The following is a 26,181-nucleotide window of genomic DNA, read 5'->3' as shown; positions in this document are numbered from 1 at the left end:
CAGTTTAAAATTAAATTACATTAAAGCCTTCATAAATACACATATAAATATACATTTTCTAGGCTGTGGTCTTGTTTGAAGGCCACACATCAATCCAGCACAAGTAGCATTGTATTTGTATATTTTCATGCAGCAAATTGTTTTTCTGCTTTCTTTTGTTTAGCGCTATGTATATATTTGGAGGCTTCAATAGCCTCCTTCTAAGCGACATTGTGAAGTACACTCCAGAAAGCTGCGAAGCGTACAGCAATGACACCTGCGCAAGGGCAGGGCCTGGCCTCCGATGCGTGTGGAATGCCTCCGTTTCCCAGTGCCTTCCGTGGGAAATGGCCACCGCACAACAAGAGCAGAAAGTCATCGAGGAATGCCCTCCTTCACCAGGTAGGCTTGCAGATTGTTCCTCAAGGGTTTTCATCCCATGGCATTTTTGACATTGATGTTGCACTAGCTATTTCATAACTCTTTGGTATGGTGTGTGTATGTAGTAAGATGGTAAAGTACATGGATAAAAAAGCACCTCAGAATTTCAGTTTTTGATGTGATCATTTGAGAAGATCCGATTTGGAGAACTGATGGTTGTCCCTGTTACAACTAGAGGATTATCTTTTGTTAGCAGTGTTCGAAACATTCACAGATATGCAGCATCTATCAACTGTTGGTCTGTCATATTTCTGGCTGTTTGCTTCTGGAAGATACATGAGAATGGAGGGAATAGAATAATAATATTGAGTCCCCTCGGGGAGAAGGGCGGGGTAGAAATACTGGAAATAAAAAAATAAATAAACAAATAATACTTTATTTATACCCCACCACCATCTCCCCTCAGGGATTCGGGGCGGCTTACATGGGGCGAAGCCCCACCAACATAATTAAGCAGAGAAACAACAACATAAATACAATTCATAGTATAAAAGATAAAAACAATAATACAATATAAAAGGAATATTATACCAGTTAATAATATCAGTCAACCACCAGGCACAATTCTGTCGACTACATAGGTGGAGAGACTGAGCAGCTATGAAAGAATAAAATTATAAGTTAATGTGCATAGTTAATAATGTGCATAGAAGCCTCCTTTTCGTGTCACCTGCAGCTGGCATTCAGAAATAGACTATCTTGAGGTCTTATATAGTCACAAATGCACACTGTTAGTCTTATACTATTTGCTTACCACGGACCTCTGTGGAATAAGGGCCTTGCTGTACTTACAACACAAAATGCACTTTGGGGTTAGAATTTTGTTTAATGCTTTATTACTTGCTATGGTTATCAATGTTCCAGTTGATTCAGGAGGGATTTTTGGAAATTCAAGGACATTCACAGATAGGCAGTTGGCTGCACAGTGTAGATATTTAGCAGAAGGGTGGTTTAGCACAAACCCCACGAAACTACATGAGTAAAGATTGGCATTACACAAATGCAATCTAGGGGCTCTGCTTTGCATGTTAGAAGCTGCCTTGGGAGACTTAGATCCTAAAAAGTGGCCTCTAAGTATTTGGAAGTACATAAAATACAAATAGTTTGAGTTACTAGCCATTTTTATCAGTAGCCTTATCAGTGTATGGTCAGTGAGGCCTATCACTAGATGCTAGGAATGTGGACATCTCCAAAAGAGATTAACATAGTTCTTCACCCAAGGTTCCTTTGTCATTTGATAGTCTTAGGATAAAGAAGACACGTCCCCTTAGGACATGGAAGCTGAATAGCAGAGCCCCTGCTTTCTTGCTGAATGTTTTTGAGCTTTACTGTAAAAGAATTGAACTGCATGGCCACTGAAATAGTCAAGTTTGAGGGCAGCACCAAATTACTCTCAAATACTCTGAAAGGACTTCTCCGTATTGATTGACTGGGTGGAAAAGTGGCAGGATAATCCTTAGTATAAAGCACCAAAAGCAATTTGGACTCATTCTCCCAGTTTTGTGCATGAATTGGAATGTAAATTACCTATAAGAACCAAGAAAAATCTTGTGTGGAACAGAAAGTTCAGTGACAGCATAACCTTAGAGTGTGGCAGCTATGAAAAAAAGTGCTGGCAATTTGTGAAAAAAGGTGCTGAAAGTCAATCAGCCAAATATAAAAATGTTTCTTTATAAACTCAGAGGCATTTGGAACAGTGTGTTCAGGTCTGGTTTCCTCATCTCAAGAAGAATGTTCAGCTGGAAAAGCTAGAAAGAAGGGCAGCTGAAAATATTTGCCAGGGGCTGGGAAGAAGCAAAATTGGAGCGTTGTGCTTTTGAAGAAAGATCTAAATAGGTCTAGAGGCTGTGCGTTTAGGAAGAACCAATCTGCACAAGTGTGTCTTTGTGGGCAGACAGTTGTGAAGAGAGTGGGATTTGTTCCTGGAGGCAACACACAGAAGCAGCAGCAGCAAGTGCCACCTTTGTCATGCTTTGCTTTGTGTGAGAAAAGAACACCTTTTCTCAGGTGCAGGTTTTGTTGGTACTTAAAATCAAACATGAAGGATGGTGTGCATTGTGTGGAAGCATCACAAAGCTTTTTATAATCCCAGAGGACACCTTGCTCTATGTGTGGCTAGTCCTTGATTTAAATGACATTGAAAGCCTAGTTCTCAGGAGGTGGGCAAAGCTGTATCTTGGTGGTTGCCACCTCAGATCCCTGTGTGGGTCTTCTCACATGTTTGAATGTTTTTGTGTCGGTGTTGGAAGTGAAGAAGCACCAATGCTTGTATGTAGAGCAGTTAAGGGGAGAGGGAGCATCCTCTTTCCCAGATCTATCTATGTAACTCAAGGTGTTTTGCTTCCTGCTTGCAAGACAAGGTCACTTCCCTCTTCTTCCCGTAAGGCTTTGGTGTCTGTCTATGACCTTTTGTCTGAAAAGGGACCATCATGAGACTTCTCTGCTTCAGGATACCTTACACATAGAGAAATGGGAGTCAGTACTAGGGACTCTGCTACTAAAGTTAGGGAACTTTCTTTTTTCTGTCTATTCCGATCTCAGATGCATTACCTGCAGCAATAAAATCACGTTTTTACCTTTTAAAACCTTACCAGAACATCCTGCGTATTTTCTTTCCTGTTTACTACCATAAGGTCATACACAGCACTGGCTGCACTGCTGTACTCTGGATACCAAATGTTGCTAACATAAGAGGGGCTCCACTTTGTAAGCCCCCACCTTGCATGTTAATAGCTCTGGATGAGCAAGGGGAGGATGGAGCGGCCTCCTGTCATGCGAGAGTACCCATATGCGGCCTGATGTGTGAGATAGACGAAACTGCATGTCAGTCTTGTTGGCTCAGTCGTGCGTCTCTAGCTGGTGCGCGATGTGCAAAGAGCTTGACTGTCTCTCTCTCTCCCCAAATGTCTGTATTTGGTCACACAGATTTGCCTCTCCCCCCTTTTCTTTAGCCACAGACCATGAAAAATGCGATCAGATCACAGACTGCTTCAGTTGTACAGCCAACACAAACCAATGCCATTGGTGCCCTGACCAGTGTTTGCCGAGGAATCGCAACTGCTCAGAAGACCAGGTAACTCCCCCCGCTTCTTGTGCCCGAGAATCCTAACCTCCCTCACATTTTTATTGCAAAGAAACTGCTTGTCAGCAGTTGCAGCTGTACTTGTAAAGCCATTACGGTTTGTTAGTGAGGAGCGAGCTGCCTCTATTGTGTTTAGCACTTCCAATATTTTGGTACCTGCAGTAAGAGAGAGGGAGGAGTGCCTACTCCACAGTATTTCCTCCCTCCATATAGAGTCACATAGAGCAAGCTGGAGGTAGTCATTGTCCAGGCTCTTTGTCCACTAGTTATTTAAATTCCTCTCTGGCACACTCCTTTAGGTTACTTATATGTTTCCAGACCTTTCTGGAGGCTCAATTTTCTCACAAGTAGGGTAGAGATTCCTGGAAGGCTATTGAAGTGTTTTGTTTGTGAATACAGTCATCATGGCATTGGTAAAACATACTTCAGGGAATAAAGTCACACAGCTATTCTGGATAGCAATTTCCTGGTTACTTAGCTTCTAGGCACATTATTATCATATAACTCAAGGGTGAGCAAAGGCTTGGAGCCACATGTGGCCACCAAAAGTGTTCTTTTTTCACCCCAGACTCCCTTGTTCCCACTTCTCTTGAAGAGTGAATTGTTTCTCTTGGAAATTACGAGGAGCGGCAATTCACCTTTTAAATAAATGGCAGGGGAAGCATTTACCCCAAATGCCAGACCTATTTTTCCTATTTTTTAAATGTTGGCATTTTTGACAGTCCATGTGTCCTCCAGAGGGTCCCAAGAGTAAAAACTTTGCTTCCAGAGCTGTTACTGGTTCCTGTTTCTGATAAACCCCAATCTTCAGGGTTCTCTGTTTTCTGCTTTTTGACCCTAGCAACTGTTGACTGTTGTCTGTACACAAAAAATTAGGGAGCTCCTAAATGGCTTGGAAATATAATTACAGTAGAGTCTCACTTATCCAAGCTTCACTTATCCAACGTTCTGTATTATCCAACACAGTCTGCCTTTTAGTAGTCATTGTTTTTGTAGTAAATGTTGCAATGTTTTGGTGCTAAATTTGTAAATACAGTAATTACTACATAACATTACTGTGTATTGAACTGCTTTTTCTGTCAATTTGTTGTAAACCATGATGTTTTGGTGCTTAATTTGTAAAATCATAATGTACAGTAGAGTCTCACTTATCCAACACTCACTTATCCAACGTTCTGGATTATCCAACGCATTTTTGTAGTCAATGTTTTCAATGCATTGTGATATTTTGGTGCTAAATTCATAAATACAGTAATTACTACGTAGCATTACTGCGTATTGAACTACTTTTTCTGTCAAATGTGTTGTATAACATGATGCTTTGGTGCTTAATTTGTAAAATCTTAACCTAATTTGATAATGTAATAGGCTTTTCCTTAATGCCTCCTTATTATCCAACATATTTGCTTATCCAACATTCTGCCGGCCCGTTTATGTTGGATAAGTGAGACTCTACTGTAATTTTATGTTTAATAGGCTTTTTTCTTAATCCCTCCTTATTATCCAACATTTTCACTTAGCCAATGTTCTGCCGGCCCATTTATGTTGGATAAGTGAGACTCTACTGTATTATTGTTTGGCCTCCTTTACATGCCTTTCTCTTCATCCCACTACAACCTTGAAATGCTTTTGAAACATTAACGCAGTGAGCGGTTACCCATCTCCACGCTGGAAGCTTGGCACTCGTGGATACTCATCTAACTATTCAGTGGCAAAACTGATCACATTGTGAGCTCTGATGATGTGTGAAGAACCACACCTTGTAGCTGAAACAAGACCCCTGTATTAGTATCACACTGTATTTGCATTAGAAGGTGTTTGTACTTAGACACTTGTGACAGCTTTGGCATCACTCTGGGCACTACGTTCATTCAGTGGTTCAGGTTTTTTTTTTTTAAATCTAGCCAGCTGCCGCCCTTGCAGAAAGGTGGGTACTTCTTGTGTATGTCATGAAGGAAAAGGCTTACCCATTGTTGTCTATTTCAGACTCCCATTACTGTCTTCGAAAATTGCTCCAAGGATAATCCTGCCTTTTACTGTAACAAAAAGACGAGTTGCAAGAGCTGCAGCCTGGATCAGAACTGTCAGTGGGAAGGCCGGAATCAAGAGTGCATTGCTTTGCCTGGTATGTCTCTCTTAGGCATATCACCCACCTGTGTCTACTCCCATCTTTTACACCTCCAAGGAGAGAGGAGCCGTGTTGTCCCCCCGAACGAGCAAACTGACTGATTTATTCATACATGCTGTGTACAATACCTTTCAAAAGCCAGCTTCTGTTTCAAATTCATCATGTCAGCTTTGCATAAAAATTCCCTCAGAGACAGGGAAGCGATTGCGGGCAAATGCATCAGAGACCAGGAGCCCCTGGCTTCCTCCTTGCATCTGTTGGTTTACTACAAATGGATTTATCTCTCTTTTAGCAGCTAATTGTCCTTAGTGGCCAAGATGAGAAAAAGAGCCACGATCATAGAGCTGGGTCACCCTGCAGGCTTCCCTACCTACCCTGTTACCATTGCACAAAAATACATTGAAGGCCTCAGCTTTTCCTTTGTCTTCAGCAGGCATGGGCAAACTTTGGCCCTCCAGGTGTTTTCGACTTCCACTCCCACAATTCCTAACAGCCGGTAGGCTGTTAGGAATTGTGGGAGTGGAAGTCGAAAACACCTGGAGGGCCAAAGTTTGCCCATTACTGGTCTATAGCATGCTAATCCCAGCCTGTATTATTTTATGCTCTGCTTCAGCATAGCATCCACTTGTATGTGCCTCCGTTACCTTACTAACTCCAAAGAGAGAGAAGTTGTGTTGTGCCCTGCTCCATGGGTGATATTTCTTGTCACCTAAGAAACAACACCAAGACTGGATCAAGACTTTAGGCATCTCACCCAGTCAGAAACTGTGTGATGTTATTTTCATGTGATTGAAGAGGAAAGAAACTGAGCATGTGTTCACAGCTGTTATTTTCACTGCGGTTTACAAAATACTCCCAACACCCAGTTTGCTTTTCTACAAATCTGAATGCAAGTGTGATAAATACTGTACTTGCTTGTCTCATTCCTGCCTGCGAGAGAACCTGTCATTTCATCTCCTCCCCTGCAAGATGAGAGATTTTCTCTTCTCAAGACTTACTGTGTTTGTGAAAACATATTTTTCTATTGCTCCAAATGTGCGAGAGGTGTAGCTCAACCGCCTCGTGGCCTGCCCTCTTTAGAATCAGGTGGGCTGTTGGCAATTTGTTGACCAAGCAGCCGTTCCTTATGGACTTGCTCTCTGGGCATGTGCGCAGAGATGCTATTGAGCAAATCACAGAAACTGCAATAAAGAAAAAGAAAGCACTCATTGTCATGTTCTCAGAGTGGAAACTTGCAGAGGCTGGCGATTTCTCTTCGTCACACAAGGAGTTTTACAGATAATTATCCCATCCCTCCTGTAAGGACCTTGCTATCTGTTTTGCAGGCAGAAGGGCAGAGCTCATTGCCTGCAGCAGTGGACTGCATTCCAATGTACAGGGATTATCTTGTGCCAACTACCTCTTCAAAACTACACACAGGCAGGAAACAGGAGAAGGAAGACCCATCTGTGTCTGAGCTCTTTTCCTTTCAAATCTCTTTGGGATATTACAGAGCAGTGAGGGTCCATTCACCCATGACAAATCCAGTGCTGGGTCTTATCCTCCCCTGGAACACAGGTGCAAAGTATTATATTCCTAAGGTTAATGCTCTCAGACCAGAGATTATCAGGACTAAGATTTCCAGTGTTTATATTTTAAATGTGTATTATTCAAATTCGATTTTTCATCTGTGATGCCTGACAGTCTTCAATTTAATGATGGACTAAATCAGTGGATACAATTCAGCGGATGCAACCAAATCTTGGTGATATATTTATACAGGTTTTCACTCTTTTTGCAGTTTTATTTCTTGACTTGGTTCCTCGGCTTCTGTGCAGTGAAGGTTTCCACACGAATATTACGAATATTAATCCACAAAAGTTTGTACAAGTCAGTTGCCTCTGCTATACCTCAGTCATTCCTTAGGGTCCAAAACAAGCTACGTTTTATAAAAAAACCAATTGCTTGTCCTGTTTCCTACAGTTCTTGGCACAGATAGCTTGAAGTGTGTCTCTGTGCCAAGGCTGGGCATCTAGAAACCCTTTCCATTTTGTTGGGTTGCAATTCTCATCTCTCCTGGAGATTATCTATACCAGGGGAAAAAAACAACCCCACCTCTATTCCAGTGCTGTAGGAACGCACAATATACGGTTGTTGTAACAGTGAAAGTGTTTCATTTATGCTTTAACGTGTTTTTCAAAAACTCACTCCTTGCTCTGCAGTTTCCAAGAAAAGGAAGAAAACCTTTTTTAGTGTGTCCATTTGGATCAGGGCAGCAAAGGGGTACATGGGACAGATTTATGGATGGCAATCGCTGCTATTTTTAAATGATGTTTGAGGCATTCACCTTTGTTGAGGCAAAATAAGCTGCGTAGTCAGATTAGTTGATGCTGGGATTGCTGTCTAATAGCACATAGAAGGCACACATTGCTCGTCTCTGGTCTTACTCATTGTTCCTACCATGTATTAATGGTGAATTCCTTCCAAGAAAACCCTGCCAGACCTTTAGTACCATTTGGTTTTTTATTAATAGCTTAATTGTGTTCAGGGTAGCGATTCTTTTAGATACTATCCTACAATGGGTTATTAATGCAAATGCAAAAATCTGTGGGGATTTATTTGTTTTACAGAAAACATCTGCGGGGCCTCGTGGCACCTAGTTGGCAATTCTTGTTTGAAAATCACAAACACCAAAGACAGCTATGACAACGCCAAGCTGACCTGTAGGAACCACAATGCCGCCCTGGCATCGCTCACTACTCAGAAGAAGGTGGAATTCGTTCTCAAGGAACTGCAGAAGATCCAGGCCTCGGTGAGTGGTCAGGAAGCTCTTCTCAGAGTGATGTGGGATTGTTATGTACCTTATTGTACACCAAAACCACTGTTGCAGCAAGGGGCTTGTGTACCTCTTATAGCCAGTCCCCCTTAGTAATCTGGCTGCAGCTCTTTTGGACCAGTGGAAATTTCCAAACACCCTTCAAAGGCGTCCACATGTAGAGCATGTTACAGTAACCCAGCTTTGATGTAACTAAAGCATGTGTCACTATAGTTAAATCTAGCATCTCATTATGTGACATTAGATGTGTTCAATAACTAGAGATATTTTTACTTACTGGTATGCCTCTGGTTGCACCATAACTCAATGTCTCTTCTGAAATGATGGATTTGTGGCTTCAGTTCAACGTTGGTTTTCTCCACCTTTAGGCCAAAACACTGACGCCATGGGTTGGACTACGGAAGATCAACATCTCATACTGGTGCTGGGAGGACATGTCTCCCTTTACAAACACCTTGCTGAAGTGGATGCCGGAGGAGCCGAGTGACATTGGGTTCTGCAGTTATTTGGCAGACCCCAGCAAAGGAGGGCTGAAGGCAGCAACGTGCATCAACTTAGTCAATGGCAGCGTCTGCGAAAGGCCTGGTAAAATATATCTCATTGCTTGTGTTCTGTAAGGGATATTTCTTTTTTTTGAGAATAGGTAATATAGGGATGTATCTGGAAAGCCTTCCCAAGAGCTCTAGAACTGAGCTCTTAACAGATCCCAGACTTTCTACATTAATGCTGAAGTTGTTTTGCTGAGCTGTTGCTGTCTTACATAGGGTACGTAAGAGCAACTGCAGAGGAGATGGGGGCCAATTTTGGTCTCAGAAACCCAAATAATCTAGTTTGAGCACACCACAAGTTACTTTGCATTACTTCTTGCTTCTGTTTCAGCTGATATTTTGGTAAAATTTTAGTGTTTTGAGGGGGCGTGGGGTGCTCTTGTGGTAGGAGAAAACTGCTACGCTTGTGTGTTGCTTTTTGTTGATTTGGCAGGTTTGGAACAAAATAAAAACATCTGAAAATCAACAGGATTATTTTTAGGAATTGAAAAAAATTGAGGGGTCATCAAGGAGGTTTCAGAGGCCAGAAAAGTGGGGTTCAGGAGCTTCATATTGCTTACATTTTGTCCAACCTCGCATTAGAAAGTATGGAATGAAGAAGGAGGGTTTTGGGCAGCAGTGTGGTTTTGGTATAGGATAGTGTTCCAAAGGAGAGGGCTAGTGTTATTCCCGATGTTGATGAAGGAATTGATTTGTGTAACTACAAAATATCAGAGTGAGAATGAGTGAAGGAATTCAGGGTTCCCAGTCATATGAAGACCTTTGACTATAGAAATTCCTTATATCAAGCCAGACACTTTGATTCACCAGTATGAATCCTGTTTACACTGATTATCAATGGTTCTCCAGGATTTCGTATGACATTTCCTCCATTTTAATATTGGGGATTAGTCATGCAAAACCTCTGCTTGACATTAAGCTATAAACTCTTCCCAAATATCAATAAATCACCCTTGTACATTTGGGGAAGGTGGCATACCCAGTAGGTTGTACTGGGAGATATGCTATAGCTGTATTATTGAGAATGATGCCCTGTCAGTAGTAAATGACTTACAACTCACAATAATCAGTATCCAGGTTAGCTCTACAGTGTAGCCAGTCTGTATACATCCTTCCAGCCACATGGATGATGGAGCGGGGTGAGTGGCCCTACATCCATTTAGTTGGTGCTTGCACCCCATTATTGACAGGGATATGTTACCTTGACACTATCTCCCTGAAGTTCACGATATGAAGTGCTGCCCTTGACAATAATTTACAACGGAGGAAGAACAGGGAAGCTTGGTATCAAGACAATCAACATAGAGTCTTGAGGGGAGAGTGTAGGTGCCTGTAAGGTTGTGGGAAATAGATTATCAGCCCATTAGAGGAAAGGACAAAGGTATTGACATTAAGCAATAGACTTAGATGGTGAAGGATTTTTGATCACAAAGGAAAGGAAGAACCATACAGAAACAAGAGAAGGGAGCAGTGTCAGGAATGTGTAGTCCTTTGGATGTGGTAGGAGGAAGTTAATGTCTTGATTCTCATTGGACTGTGTTTCAAGTGCAGTGGAGGAAAAGAAGACCCGTAAAGGCTGTAGGAGCTCCTTGTGCTAATTCTGTGTTTGTCACTTCACAGCCAATCACAGCGCGAAGCAGTGCCGCACTCCCTGTGGTTTGAGGATGGCCTGCAGCGAATGCACCAGCAGCAACTCGGAGTGCATGTGGTGCAGCAACAAGAAGCAATGTGTCGACTCAAACGCCTACGTGGCCTCCTTCCCTTATGGACAATGTATGGAATGGCACACTGTCAGCAACTGTCCACGTAAGTGATCCCTTGATGGAAAGGGTGCAAACACAACAGTCATGGGGCATTTGGTGACTATGGCCTCAGCCACATTGTCCTCTGGCCCCAGCACTTTGCATGCTCTTCTCTTGACACGGGCAAGGAAATCCACTTGTGTTGATTGGCTTATTGTTGGACAGAACATCCCAACTGGATTGGATTTGGGCCAGTTCATAGGATGGACCCCCAAATAAAAGGGTAATGGTAGAAAACTCTGTGGGCTGGAGTCCAAGAGTCTCATTGAGATCCCCAGTGACTTCTGAGGTTTTCTCTTTTTATCCCAAGCTTACCGTCAAAAAAACAGAGTAACAGTGAAAAATCTCTGGTAGTCTGGTTCAGAAAGTTTGAGTAAAACTTACTTTCTATCTGGTTTCTCATTTTTTGTGATGTAAATCTTCAGTTATTTAGTTATTGTGTATGAATTTATTTTTTTGCTTTTTTCACTTCTTCTTCTTCTTCTTCTTCTTCTTCTTCTTCTTCTTATTATTATTATTATTATTATTATTATTTCTTGCTTGCCAAAAATACTTTTGTTCAAAGGAATCTATTTTATGACAAAATTTGTTTTTGTGCAGAAAACTCATGTGTTTTGGTGGGAGGAAAATCATATCCATTGACTATCTTTTTGACAGGGCGCCTTGATGTGTTAAGAAACTCTTTCTCATCAGGGATGAAATAAATACATTTTTACATATCTCCTTCTGAAATTCCACTGTGGAGTAAATGCTCATATTTTCTTTCTGGAGATGCCTGTTAGTCCCATCAGGACTTATGACATTATCCAGAGATGGACTTCTGTAGTATTGGCCATATTGATAAAGGCTGCGTTTCATTATTTGTCAGATTGCTTTATGACAATGTTTGAGAAGGTTTCACCCCCAAAGTAAAGAAGTAGAACCCAACTTCACATTACAGCTTCCACTTTGGAGGCATCTTTCAATGGTAGTTGGAAAGTGATTGTACTTCTGAACAAAGCAGTTTGAATGAGGCGATGAAGGGAAAGTGCCTCAGCTGCAGAACAGCCAGTCTATGGTTTGTTTACTGCATGCAACCGGGCCCAGAGTGGGATGTTTTAAAACCCCTAGTGCTTTGTCCTCTAATTTATGGCACTACTTTTGTGTGTTTTCCCCACAGCTGAAAATTGCTCTGGCTACCTCACTTGCGCTCACTGCCTGGATCAACCTGGCTGTGGCTGGTGCACGGATCCCAGCAACACCGGCAAAGGGAAGTGCATTGAAGGCTCATCCAGAGGTCCAGTCAAGATGCCAAAGCCAACACCACCCGCTCTGCCAACTGTGAAGGCTTACCAAGAACCTGTCCTGGATGTCAGCCTGTGCCAGGCGGAGAACAAATACAACTGGTCCTATATTCAGTGCCCAGGTAATGGAGTGCACATCTGAGTCCATGTACCTTCCATCAGTTTCGTGTGAAAACTGATGTTTTTAGTATTACCCAGTAAATGGAGGAGTTGGAGGAAGCAGGGCAATAGCTGGAATTATTTCATGTATTGTTTAAATTTTGTTTGAAAAGGACTCACCTGATAGTGCCTATTTCGTTTGAATTTTTGTGGAACAGTTAGCGATGGAGTAGGACAATGGAAGAGGGGTGGAATGGAGAGAAAGACTGCAAAACTAAGGCAGGTTCATATAGAGCAGTTGGCCTCCAGGTGTTTTGGACTTCAGCTCCCAGAAATCCTAACAGCTGGTAAACTGGCTAGGATTTCTGGGAGTTGTAGGCCAAAACACCTGGGGACCCACAGGTTGAGAAGCACTGATACAGAGAGAGGGGGTAGGATCATCCAGGTACTCTGAACCCAAACCTTACAGGGCTTCATAGATCAGGTAGCCACGAGTATCAGAAGTGTGTGGCGGTGGGTGGGGATTGACATTGAGAAATTGAGTTGGTATCAAGAGCTGCTCATCCTTTCCCTCTCATCACCTTAGATCCAATGCATCAGCGATCCCAAACTTTGGCTTTCCAGGTGTTTTGGACTTCAGCTCCCAGAATCCCTGACAGTTTAACTTTGCTTTTTTACTGTGGCTGTGAATTGTGTTTTATTGATTTTTTTATGTTTAGTTATGATTGTTTATATTATTATTTGCATTTTTAATTTATTATGTATTTGTGTGACATGGAATGGTTGCCGTCCATGTTGTGAGCCGCCCCGAGTCCTCATCAGGAGATGGGACGGGATACAAATAAAGTTGATTGATTGATTGATTGTGTTGACCAAGCTGAATTGAATTCTGTGAATTGAAGTCCCAAACACTGGCAGAACCAGAGGTTGCAAATCACTACTGGCTGTTAGGAAATGTGGGAGTTGAAGTCCAAAACATCTGGAGGGCCAGTGTTTGCCTATTCCTAGTGTGGGGCCTTTAACACAAAAACCTCCTTTTGCACGTTCCTATTTGCTTAATTTTGGAGACCTAATCTCTGATTGCTAATTCAGCCTGTATCCAGCTGCCAGTCAGTCTTGTAGGGGCTTGGAAAATGAAGCTCAGAGGGATCCCCAGAAAATGCAGTGCTGATCAATAATGAATTGGGTGGTAAAGCGAGGTCTGTGCTGAGGCTGCCTTTTGTCCCCAGCTTGCCAGTGCAACGGGCACAGTAAATGTGTGAACCAGAGCATCTGTGAGAGGTGCGAGAACCTGACGACCGGCAAGAACTGCGAGACCTGTATCTCTGGTTACCATGGAGATCCCACTAACGGAGGGACCTGTCAACGTAAGTCCTGTCCTCATCCGCTCCTGTCTCCTGACCAGCATGATTTGTATTCTGTTGCCTATCCAGTCTTACGGTTGAAAGGCAGAGAGCAATAATAATCAAAGGAACTGTTTGTTCCGTGCTAAACGTCTTTCAAATTCTAAGCCAATGTAAGCTGATTTGTGCCACTTGTATAGGTCATTTCACTTGGGCAACCTTGTGTGGTTTCTTGCCTTTATTTATGCTGTTTTGTATAATTTCTTCTGATTTTTACCATTTGGGAGAGTCACATAGAAAGTGCCATAACCTCCCTACTTCCGAATTTCAGTAAGCATTTTTTACCCGCTTTTAAACATTTCTCTACCACATTAAGGCCTAGAAAGGTTACAAAAGTGAGAGTTAGGATGGTTAGGGAACTTGTCTGTGTTTTCTGTGCTCCTAAAGACGTATAGCAGCGATAAAGGACCAGTCATAAAGGACATAACTGTAGCATCAGCTCTCTTTTAATTTCAGATGTTTGGAGTTGTTCAGGGACCATTGAGCAACTGTCCAAAAATATCATCCAAAAGTAGATCACACGATTAATTAAAATAGATGTTTATCTGTGGTCATCTGGAATTCAAGTATTAAAGACTTAAGTATTCAATTTCCCAGCCATTGACTTTTACACAGCCTGTGGCATTTTATCTTAGGTATTTACCTAAAATGAATGGTAGAATCCTGTATTTTGTTTAGTAGGATGATGCAGGGTGCCAAACTATTCTTGATTTAGCTTCTGCTCATCAGACATTAGCCCATCTGTAAAGTTCTGAAAATACTTCTTAAGTATTATAAAGGCAAGTAAAAAGCCGCATGTTGAGTAAAGTCGTAAATGATGTTGAATGAAGAAGCTCCATGCATTACAGATCAAATTGTTTAATGCTCATTAATGTGGCCTCGGTGTCTGTTTTACTGAAACCGGCCTCTTTCTTCCAGCTTGCAAGTGTAACGGCCATGCTTCTGTCTGCAATACCAACTCAGGGAAGTGTTTTTGCACCACAAAAGGAATCAAAGGAGAGGAGTGTCAGCTGTGAGTAGCAGTTTGGGATGCCTTGGGGAACCATGGTTTAAATGGAAGATGAAATACTGCTTCAGTGTGTGTCTGTGGACCTTATCACATTGGGATATAATCCCCTATTTTTTTAGGACAGGATACGTACTGTATTGAGATGGAATTGCATGCTCTCCCCATCCCACCTCATTCTTACAGTTGGAAATAACGTAGCTTTGACTCATCACACAATGGAAGGCTGGCTTCTTCCAAACCATTCAAATGTTTTTGGATGGGAGAGAATGCATCCCATCTCAATACCATTCTTATTTCGTTATACATTTAAATGAAATATACATTTAAACACCCACTATCCAAAGTGTGCTGTTATGTCAGGTATCCAGGTGGGAAACAATGGCAAGATACAGTTCTTCCATAATGTTCAGCTTCCACATTTGAAGTGTGTGTGCTGAAATTCTTTGTTAAAAACAGAAAGTATATGGGAAAGATGGCAGAAGTCTTTAGGTTGCTTCAAATGTTAACATTTCGACTATAGAATCTGAAAGTGCTGAAAACTTAGCAAAGTGATTGGAACTGATCTCGCTGTTTTATTAACCTGTGGTTTGAGAGTGGTTTTAATCTGTTTTGAAGGCTTTTATTGATGTAATTGAGGTTTAGAATGTTTTCATCCATTGTGCATAACCTGATTCATTGTACAGCACCTTGGCAGTTGAGTTGAGAGGCATTTCTATGCATGTCTTTCAACTCACATGCACACTCTCATGTAACCTGTCAATTTATGACAATCCATTGAATTTCATAGGGCTTTCTTAGGCAAGGAATACTCAAAGGTGATTTTGCCAGTTCCTTGCTTTGAAATGATACCTATAGTAACTTGGATTCATTGGTAGCCTCCCACCCAAATGCTACCTAGAACTGACTCTCATTAGCTTCCAAGATATGTATGTGCCTTCAATCTCCTGTTGACTTACACCAATCCCATGAATTTTATAGGGATTTCTTATGGCAAGAAATCCTCAGAGGTGGTTATGCCAATTCTTCTGAAATAGAGCCTGTAGCATCCAAGAACTAACCAGGACTGACCCTGCTTTGTTTCCAATGTCAGGCAATATCTGGTATTTACACCCTTGAGAAACAATACCTCAATAGTATAAGAAAACATATGAACAAATATTGCCATATGTATTTGAGGATTTTCCAGGTTATTTGCACCTTTAAAAACAGTGTCCAATCTGGGTTGCTGTGAGTTTTCCGGGCTGTATGGCCATGTTCCAGAAGCACTCTCCCCTGACGTTTCACCCACATCCATGGCAGGCATCTTCACAACCTCTGAGGATGGCTGCCATAGATGTGGATGAAACTCCAGGAGAGAATTCTTCTGGAATATGAAAACTCCGTGATTGTATTCTTATCCTTTTCTCACCCCAAGTTTTAATTAAGTGTCTCATGCGGCCCGCCCTGTTTTTTTTTTTATATATATATATATATTGTGTTGCAGTGTATATGATCATTTATTGTATTGTTTAATTGTATTGTGATATGTTGTTTTATATTTTGCTATATTGTACTGTTCTGGGCATGGCCCCATGTAAGCCGCCCCGAGTCCCCGTTGGGGAGATGGTGGCGGGATATAAATAAAGTTTTATTATTATTATTATTAACCCAGTGATTCTGGCCATGAAAGCCTTCGACTACACAGTGTCCAATTCTTTTACTGCAGGTATCACTTTTACATTATCAGAATGGAGAGGATTGATACATCCACCTGAGAAGTTCTCACCCAGTTTAGACAATGGCTGAGTCTCTCAGGAGCTGGTCCTACTGTTGTGGAAAGGGGTTGCTGGCTAGGAAGGTCTAAGAAGAATGGCCAAGATCCTGTTCAATAATTTCTAGTGTGTAAAGTCCTTCCAGCCTATGCACACGAGTGCAGATGGAAAAGGCAAGGGGCAGGGTGCCGTGGCTGGTAACTTCCCAGTCATTCCTGAAATCATTTCAGTGACATATATGTGGAGGGACAAAGCTGTGATTATGTGTCATTACACTATGAATGAATGAAGAAATCGCTTGCAAAAGGGGTACTGAATGCTTACATTTGCAAGTGTGTACATAGTATGTTACCCTGTATATTAGCCCTGTGCAATACCTTGAGAAAATTTGGATCAGCACATACAAGTTTTTTCCATAAGTTACAAAACACAGGCAGTCTGAGTTACAAATGTCTGACTTACAAACAACTCCTAGTGAAGAAGAGGTTGAGACAACAAGAAGTGAGATAAATCTATCCCTTGGAAGGGAAATTCACTTCTGAAAAAGTTATTATCCTGGGGAAAAGGTGTCTCCACTGAAGCTTTGTCCCCAATCCTCGCTTCCACATCAAGCCAATATTGTTCAAAATCCAGTGAATACAGAGAGAGAGAGAAAAAGGGAGGTGAAATCTTCTGAACATGGACACAGATAGCAAAACAACCCCACAGGGGTGTTAAGCCCTTCCTATGCTATCCAAAGCTTAGATAGATAGATATGAATGGAGTTACACTTAACATATATACCTGTCCTGACTCACATACAAATTCTACTGAAGAACAAAAGTGCAGAATCTAACTAGGGGTTTGTCTGTAGTTGTAGCTTATTCTTGGATAACTGTTTACCATTTTAGGCATTTGTTTCAAGTAGTGCCAAGGTTCTTGTCGTGTTCTCCAGGTTTCTCATTTATTGTTGCCTTTCTGTGGTCTGGTCTTATGTCTTGATATTTTTTAAAGCTGAGCCTTAAATATTTATTCTTGTTCTATTTTTAAAAATGAGAAACCGCTTTTAAAGTTAATAATGGGTGTGACTTAATAGAAAACAAACCTTTTACAATGTTGGGTTCAGGAAAAAATTAAACCTGAAGGTCAACATTCTTATGTGAATAATTTACTACGATCAACAGATCAGACAAAACATTCTTATGGGTTCTTTCTTGTAGGTGTGAGGTCGAAAATCGGTACCAAGGCAATCCACTCAAAGGGACATGCTACTGTGAGTACAAACTATGGGTTATTTTTTTGGTTGTATGTAAAATCAGTTCTAGTGCATGAAATACATTTATAGATGGACCTTCAAATAAATAACTTCCAGGAGAATCAGTCATTTCTCCTTTCCAGCTACCACTTCTGGAGAAATGTGGTAGTGGTCTAGCTACATTTTTAACGACTTCATTGTCACCCTTAAAGTTATTTATTTGGACCCCCTTTCCATTCCATTCTCTTCCATTCCCTTTCCTTGAACTCGGTTTCTATTGCACTGTTCCTGGGTCTCGGTTTTCTTATGCTCAGATCACAATGTGAAATATCTTGTACATAAACAGCGTTTATTATTGCTTTTTTAATCCTTTACCTGGACTGTTATGGAGTAGCGATCTAATCCTTTGTCGCTATAGCCAAGTAGATACTTTCAAAGCAAGGGTTCATAGGTGAACTATATTTCCGTCTTGTAGATGATGACTGATTGTTTGTTCTCTCTTCCTTCATGCTGTCCAGTGGTCTAGGAAATGAGATTTTCTTTGCTCCACCAGTGTATTCCCAAATATTTCCTTTTTTATTCGCAGTGGATTTTGAGCTGGAAAGCTCTTAAGAGAACACCTGAAAAAACAATACCGGAGGTTGCTTGCTGAGCGAGAAGCAAGTAGACTTCAGGAGCCTTTTGAAAGCATTAGGATGCTTGGTATTGTTCTTAAAGTGTTCCCTTGAAAAGAGATCTTTTTAGAAAAAAAAACCCCTCTTGAAATAAATTGGTAATAAAGAAGAGAGTGAAAATATTTAGAGGAAATACATTAGTGCAGCTGCTTTTTGTTTTCATACACAGTTTTACAGTTATTACTTTGATCCACTTTGGTGGGGCACTCTCCGCAAGAAGCAGGATCTTTTCTTAAATTGAAGACTATTTGGATGAAGGCCGGCAAGGAAGCACCAAGGCTTTGAGGCTTAGAGTGGGAGGGAAAACCAAGTCACGGCCCTGCATGAATCTCTGCAAGGCAGGCAATTTCTCTTAGTGAAAATTCTGTCTTAGGTGCGTTAGATGCTTTAAATCATACTTGAGAGAGAAAGCAAAGGAGCTAGACTTACCTTTTGCATCTGAGCAAAGGGATAATGAAAGCAGATGAAGTAGAAAACTACACTATGTGCTAATGTTGTTTCTTCCCAGGAGCCCCTGTGGTTTTGTGGGCTCCAGGGAAGGGTAGGAAGAAGCATAGAACCATAGAGTTGGTTCCACAGAGCCACTCAATCCAACCCCCTACTATGCAGGAAAAGCACAATAAAAGCTTCCCCAACAGATGGCCATCCAGCCTCTGCTTAAAACCTCCAGAGAAGGTGACTCCACCGGTTTCTGAGGCAGCATATGCCACTGGTGGAGAGCTCAGAAAGTTGTTCCTACTGGGTTACTGTGAGTTTTTCAGGTTGTATGGCCATGTTCCAGCAGCATTCTCTCCTGACCTTTCACCTATGTCTATGGTAGGCATCCTCAGAGGTTTGTTCAGAGTAGTTGTTTCTACTGTTTAGGTGAAATCTTTTTTCCTGAAATGTGAACTGGAAGTTTTTCCAGACCGACCTGACTGTTGAAGGATTTAGTCATGTCTGCAGAAGGGACACCCAATTTGTCTGCCCAGAAGAGCTCCCCAGTTCCATCCAGTGATGGCTTTCACACACTTTTTATCCATAACCTAACTGTAGATAATGCCTTCACTTACATTTGGTCTGTCAGAACTTTTGGTCAGTTGGGCAACATCATCCATGGTGCTAGAAGGTCCCCGAAAGAGGCCCTGAGTCAAGGCCCTGAATGGCACAGCTTGGGAGTGTGTCTGGCTTCGTTCCCAGAAGGCATTTGAACCATATAATTGAATCCTGGTTCTGTCAGCAGAGGTTTCCTCCAGAGCTTGAGCTGGTGGGAAGTGGCTTCTTGGCCAAAATATAGGTCACCCTACTAATGGTTCGGTGGCCAATGCCAAAGCCAGGCTTCTCAGTTATAAACCACAAAAGTTGTGGCTTGTTTTGATTCCATACTGGACGTGTTTGAGGGTGACTTAGAGACTGGAGCTCTGACTCACTTCTAAAAGTCACAGAGAGCAAACCCTCCAGGTAGAAACTCTCTCTCCCATTCCTTCTGACAACATGAAGACATCAGATGATAAACCAGTGGTGGTATTTCCGCCTGATATGCTTAGCTGATCTCCTGTACCTGTTTGTGTTTCTTCATCTTTCCACAATTCACGTAGAGAACAATGATGCGGCACCCTCATATTTTCTTTTGCGCACGCCGCCAGCCTCCCAACAATTCTGGCTTTGGACCAAGGCACTTTCTCACTCTCTTTTGTATACTCCCATACAGACACTCTTCTTATTGACTATCAATTCACCTTCAGTCTTTCGCAAGAAGATGATCGCTATTATACAGCAATCAATTTTGTAGCAACGCCTGAAGAGGTTAGTAAATTCTCTCTACTGCACTTCAAGTTATTTATTAAAATGCCTTGGTGCCTGGTGCAGTTTGTATATTATGTGTCATGATGAATTTCCTTCCCCCAGTGAGCTGCGTGCATACGCCTTCTCCCACTAGCTTGCGCTCCCTTTACCCTGTGAGGTAAGGTGCAGCTTTCCTGCTTTTCCAGATGGGAAACTCAAACATGTTCCCAAGGCATCTAGAAAGGAGTGGAATGACTCTGAAGTGGCGTCACATGATTTGTAATCCACTTGAGGAGTCCGTTCTTTTTGTGAAAGCTATGGCTTACGCATTAAAAAACAAATCCAAAACTTTTTACTGTGAATTTCCAAAAATGACAACAATTTGTACATACATATCAGCCAGACTTCTGTAAAGGGAAATAAGGCACTTGTGTAAGCATCTTCACTATACAGTAGAGTCTCGCTTATCCAACCTTCGCTTATCCAACATCCTGTATTATCCAATGCAGTCTGCCTTTAGTGGTCAGTGTTTTTGTGGTCAATGTTTTCAATACATTGCAATGTTTTGGTGCTAAGTCCGTAAATACAGTAATTATTACATAACGTTACTGTGTATTGAATTGCTTTTTTATTTGTTGTAAAACATGATGTTTTGGTGCTTAATATGTAAAATCATAACGTAATTTGATTTTTAATAGGCTTTTCCTTAATCCTTCATTATCCAACATTTTCGCTTATCCAACGTTTTGCCAGCTCCTTTATGTTGGATAAATGAGACTTTATTTTCCTCCCATGATTAGTAGGTGAAGTCCATGAGCCTGATGGCAGTGTGGATATGCTAGATCCCACAACTAATTGCACAAACTTAATTTCAACTTCCAAACTAAGCCTAAAATGTGAGAGAGGATTGTGCAGATTTTAGCATGCTGTTGGTCTTGGTTTCAAACAATACCAATCTGGTTTTAATGGTTGCAGCTCTATCTTTAAGCTATTAATCCATGTTTTTTCCCCTTTTGTCTCCTGGAATTAGCAAAACAGAGACCTGGACATGTTTATCAATGCTTCTAAAAACTTCAACCTCAACATCACTTGGTCAACGAGTTTTGCAGGTGAGAACTGTCTTCTCTATCCCAAGCATGGTGTATATAGGCATGGGCAAATTTTGACCCTCCAGGTGTTTTGGACTTCAACTCCCACAATTTCTAACAGCCTACCGGTGAGCTGCTGAACTTGCTGACCGAAAAGTCAGTGGTTTAAATCTGGGGGGCGGGGTGAGCTCCTGCTCTTAACTGCAGCTTCTGCCAACCTAGCAGTTCAAAAACTTACAAATGTGAGTAGATCAATAGGTACTGCTCTGGTGGGAAGGTAACGGTGTTCCATGCAGTCATGCTGGTCACATGACCTTGGAGGTGTCTATGGACAACGCCGGCTCTTTGGTTTAGAAATGGAGATGAGCACCAACCCTAGAGTTGGACACGACTAGACGTAATGTCAGGGGAAACCTTTACCTTTACCTTAAGAAATAGTGATGGTTTTAGTTTACTAGAAAGCTGCAATATTTGGCCAGTTTACCACGTCAGCAGGCAGTAATCCTCCTTGAAGCCTCACATTGACTTCTTTCCCTGACCTTATACTCTCAGATCTCAAAATATATTTTTCCTCCTAGACTCCAGACTTGTTCCTCCTTGGCTCATTCTTTCATCTGCTCCTCCTTCAGATTTCTCCTCCCTCTTATTTTATTTGTTTTCCCATGTCTTGCCACCTAGACTTTGATTCCCTCAGTGTCCTAGCTTTATGCTTAAACTTACTTTCTTCTATAGTCATGACATTAATTGCAGTACTTCAGTGGCCGCGAGGCAGTTCAGTGAATGCCTGGAGGAGGCTCCTATCAGAAAGGCAGCCTCTCCCACTTCATCACATTGCAAATTTAAAAGCTGTGCTGGGCTGAGAAAGCAATGCTTTTATTCTAGTTCATGTAGATAGATTCAATGTTCTTTGAAGGATCTAAGCCTGCTATTTGCCCCAGGGGTCTTTCCTTAAAGTTTTGCATTGAATCAAAGCAACTTCCAGGCTACCTACGGAGTGTCTGCTATTTCTAATACTAAAAGTTCACCCATTTATTCTTTTGCATAGGATTCTGAACCATGAAAGTAGTAGCTCATGATTCCAAATCAGTAGTACACGTATTTCTTTAATCTCCCATTTTCTCTGACTGTCTAATGACAAGTGGAGTGTTGAAGATGAAAGGCAGCCAGTTTCAGTTCCTCTTCCTACACCTGGAACAAAGGTGGCTTAGCAATTCAGTAGTTTTCTGTGCTGTATAAAAGTATATATTGAAACACAATTTAAATATGATGGTACAAAGAGGATCTGAAAAAGAAAACATTGATCTAGCTTCCACATCATGAACGCATGTGTTGGCTGCTGCAACATTAACTTTTTATGCAACGGTATCGCCTATGTTCAGTGATAGCAGCCATGAAACTAAACTCAGCATCTCCTAGTTTAAATGACACCATTTAATTTTATTATCAACGGGTCTTGCTGTATAATTAAAGGAATAAGAGTACCCTTTGGAATATGACTGAGGATTTCACGAAAGACAGACGGTTCATTTTTATTGCATTTATATCTTGGCTTTCCACCAAGTTGCACTGAGTGGCGTACATGGTTTTCTCTCCCTCAGTTTTGTCTTTTCAATAACCCAGACCAGGTTTGTTTGAAAGGATGAGACGGGTCCCAGGCCCCTTGTACACACACGCGTGAGGTAACTTGAGTGGTAACTTAATCTGCTCCCCTTTAAAACATTCACAGATGGCACCCAGGCAGGGGAGGAGATCCCAGTGGTTTCAAAGAGCCAGATCAAGGAGTACAAGGACAGCTTTTCCAATGAGAAATTTGACTTCCGCAACAACCCCAACATCACTTTCTTTGTCTACGTCAGCAACTTTACATGGCCAGTAAAAATACAGGTAAGGGACTCTTAATGCACTAGAGGATGACTGAGACTAAATAGAATGTATGTGAGCATAGAGATAGCCAAGGCGACAGCTTTTGGGTCATCTTACTGGACGTTCAACCCACAACCATGGTGTATCTTTTGTTTATCATTGCTGGAGGGTGGATGGGTGAGATGGGGATAAACTGATATTGGAGATATCCACAGACTCCCAAGTTGTACATATTGATAATCTGGAAGGGGACTTCTCTTTCCATCCTCTCAGGTATGTTTTATGGGAACAAAGGAAAGGTCCTTTTCAGTGGCTATTTCTCGACTCTGGAACACTCTCCTTAGAGAGGCTATCTCTGCTTGCCTTTCTTAGGCAGATCAAAATAGTCCTCTGCCATCAGATATTTATGGGCTCAGGAGGGCTGGGCTTCTGGGAATGGTATGATTGGGATTTTGGGATGCATGTGAAGTTTTAATGCACTTTTATATTTTAATGTTTATTTTTTAATGACATGATCTAATTGTTTTAATGTATGTATGTATGTATGTATGGAATGTGGTGGAGGCTCTTTCTTTGGAGGCTTTTAAGCAGAGACTGGATGGTCATCTGTCGGCAGTGTTTTGAATGTGGTTTTCCTGCTTCTTTGCAGGGGGTTGGACTGGATGGCCTGTGAGATCTCTTCCAACTCTATGATTCTATTGATATTATATTAATTACCAGTGTTTTATATTTATTATCACTACCGAGAATACCTATTATTGGGAGAAAGGCTGAATATAAGTAAATAATAAATAAATACATTGTAGACTTGCAGGAAACAAATTCTCACTGGGAATTCTCACACTTCTCAGCTTTAGTTCGCTTTGTTCATCTGATAGAGCAGGCATGGAAAACTTCGGCCCTCCAAGTGCTGTGGACTTCAACTCCCACAATTCCTAACAGCCTCGGGAGTTGAAGTCCAAAACACCTGGAGGGCCGAAGTTTGCCCATTCCTGTGATTTGTAGCTCATGGCCAAGTAAGCTCCAAAGGTTTTAAGAGACTATGGGACTTCTACCACATTTTGGTTAAGCTTGTGGTCATTTATGTAATGGTGGTGGAATGTTTCTATCTTGTAAAACCATCTCCCCTACTGTGACTAATCCCTGAGGACTCTTCCCTTGTTTACCACTGCCCACTTCCATCTCCTTTCCCTTCCTCAGTTGGGTCTTTTGTGTTGAACTATAGATTGCTGCTCTTAATTATGAGCACAGTAGTGGCAGCCTATCTGTAGATCTCTACTTAAATATCAGAAAACACAATGCCTCTTTTGGATGTCATATTCCTCCTGCGTCTATGCGTCCTAGAATTGTGTTGGGTTTTTGACCATTTGAGCATACTGTTGTGTCGTGTTTTGCTTGTGATCTTCTAAGACCCCCTAAATCATCTCATATGCTTGGGTGTCATCCGTCATCTGCTTATGTATTTTGATTCTAGATCCTAGATTCAATGCCTGGTCACTCTTTAGAGTTTAGACCCATAAATTTGTTGCATGGCATGACCTGAGGTGTCCTAATATTATGTCTTCTTTTTTGGTTGGGCAGATATTGAATGGTGGTCAAATAATTGCCTTAGGAGAAAGATCAGTTGTGTAGGAAAGCAAATAAGGGTGTTGTGGTTCAGTCTGATGATGAAGGGGGATTTGGGTTTATGCGGGCTGACCATGGAAATGTTGATGAGGGAAATGTTGAAGGCTCTGAATTATTAGAGAGGCCGCAGACTAGCAGTGAAGCAGAAGTTTGTGATAAACAGATTAGCAGTGAAGCAGAAGCCAGTGATAAGGGTGACCTTTCACAGGATTCAGAACATCAACAGGTCCCAGGTGTGTCTGGCAGCGAGTCAGAGGAGTCTTCCTTAGATAGGGATACAAGGTTAAGGTTAAAGTTCATCATCCCAGATGTTCTCTTAGGATAGCTGGTAAGCATGTGGGAACCCAAGGACAAAGGAATGCTTTTTTGGCTTGTAAGCATGGTTAAATAAGGGAGAAACAGGGAAAGATTTCAGACAAAGCAACGTTGGTTTTGGAAGCAGAGTTCCTGTCTTGTCCATGCTCATGGAAAAGTATTCTTGCTTTTGTTCCTGCCTGGATCTTGTATTTTGGATTGTGTTTTGAAGTTCCTGCTGCCTTGTTTTCAGGATTGATTTGCTATATTGGAGACTTTGAACTTTATTCTACAGACTGCCTTGAATTTGGATTATTGCCTTCTATTGACTGCCTTTGCATTTGGATTATTGCTTTCTACTGACTGCCTTTGCAATTGGATTATTGCTTTCTTTACTGCTTTTTATTTAGACTTTACTATCTTTTATCAATAAACTGTTTTGACCAAGCCTGTTGTGGTGGACTGTGTGTTAAAAGCAAGGTGAACCAGCGCTGAGGTACAACAAAGGACTGAAGAAACTCTTTACCTAGACTTAGTTTTCCCCACCTCCTCAGGCAGTCCTCTTTCTGTTAGATTTTGGGAGAGCTAGTTTGCATAATTGCATAGGCAAAGCATTTGGTGAACTGGGAGTTCCTGTTTAACAAAGGGCAGGAATATGTGCCACACAAATTATGCATCAAGAAATTCTTTTGCCGAATGACAACTGCAGGTATATGCTTAGAAAGCAACAGTGATGTGGCACTTCAAATAATAAAAAGTATATTGTAGAAGTACACCTCATTAGATGCATATGGCGTGTTGTTATTTCAGTTGGCAAATGGTGCACATGTTCCTATCAGAGGGTAGGAAGAAGGGGAAAATACATAAAAAGAGAGCCTGTTCATCATGGAAATTTAAAATGCACAGTATGTGGCAGGTTGATTAAAGCTTTAGTGTATGTAAAATACACACTGCAAACATTCACGGCAGTTGTGACTCCTTTATTCAAGTCCACGTAGACATAATCAAATGGATTGAAAAGTTCGAGTCGGAACGTTCTCCCCTGGTTTCTGATGTTGCTTGTTTTTGATTTTTGATCTTTTCTTCCTATTTTCCCTTTATCATTAATAGGAAAGAAGTTAAACTTTAAGCATCCCTTTCTCATGTATCAACGACCCAGATTATAATTTACATATGCCTGTTCGTAAATTACAAAATGAACGTGTTTGTCCATGATCTTTTTGTATCATGTGTGGATTTGTGTGTGGGTGGACATATAGTGCCGTGACTTTCCTGAGTGCCTCTTTGACCACTGCATA

The 26,181-nt window shown here is 41.5% G+C and overlaps 1 protein-coding gene across 1 annotated transcript in view; it reads left to right on the top strand.

Annotated features, from left to right (window-relative positions):
• Nucleotides 1-26,181, top strand: part of atrn (attractin) — a 210,513-nt gene that overhangs the window by 97,134 nt on the left and 87,198 nt on the right. Inside the window, exons 12-24 of the mRNA XM_062981636.1 lie at nucleotides 164-381; nucleotides 3,372-3,493; nucleotides 5,489-5,627; nucleotides 8,240-8,421; nucleotides 8,814-9,030; nucleotides 10,614-10,799; nucleotides 11,955-12,200; nucleotides 13,407-13,544; nucleotides 14,499-14,592; nucleotides 17,540-17,592; nucleotides 19,939-20,033; nucleotides 21,043-21,121; nucleotides 22,827-22,984. Of these exons, the coding sequence (XP_062837706.1) occupies nucleotides 164-381; nucleotides 3,372-3,493; nucleotides 5,489-5,627; nucleotides 8,240-8,421; nucleotides 8,814-9,030; nucleotides 10,614-10,799; nucleotides 11,955-12,200; nucleotides 13,407-13,544; nucleotides 14,499-14,592; nucleotides 17,540-17,592; nucleotides 19,939-20,033; nucleotides 21,043-21,121; nucleotides 22,827-22,984 (1,927 nt within the window). The remainder of the gene's footprint in view (nucleotides 1-163; nucleotides 382-3,371; nucleotides 3,494-5,488; nucleotides 5,628-8,239; nucleotides 8,422-8,813; nucleotides 9,031-10,613; nucleotides 10,800-11,954; nucleotides 12,201-13,406; nucleotides 13,545-14,498; nucleotides 14,593-17,539; nucleotides 17,593-19,938; nucleotides 20,034-21,042; nucleotides 21,122-22,826; nucleotides 22,985-26,181) is intronic.

This window comes from Anolis carolinensis, chromosome 5 (assembly GCF_035594765.1).
Source record: "Anolis carolinensis isolate JA03-04 chromosome 5, rAnoCar3.1.pri, whole genome shotgun sequence".
Classification (NCBI taxonomy): Eukaryota; Metazoa; Chordata; class Lepidosauria; order Squamata; family Dactyloidae; genus Anolis; species Anolis carolinensis.
This window is presented reverse-complemented; position numbering and strand designations above follow the sequence as displayed.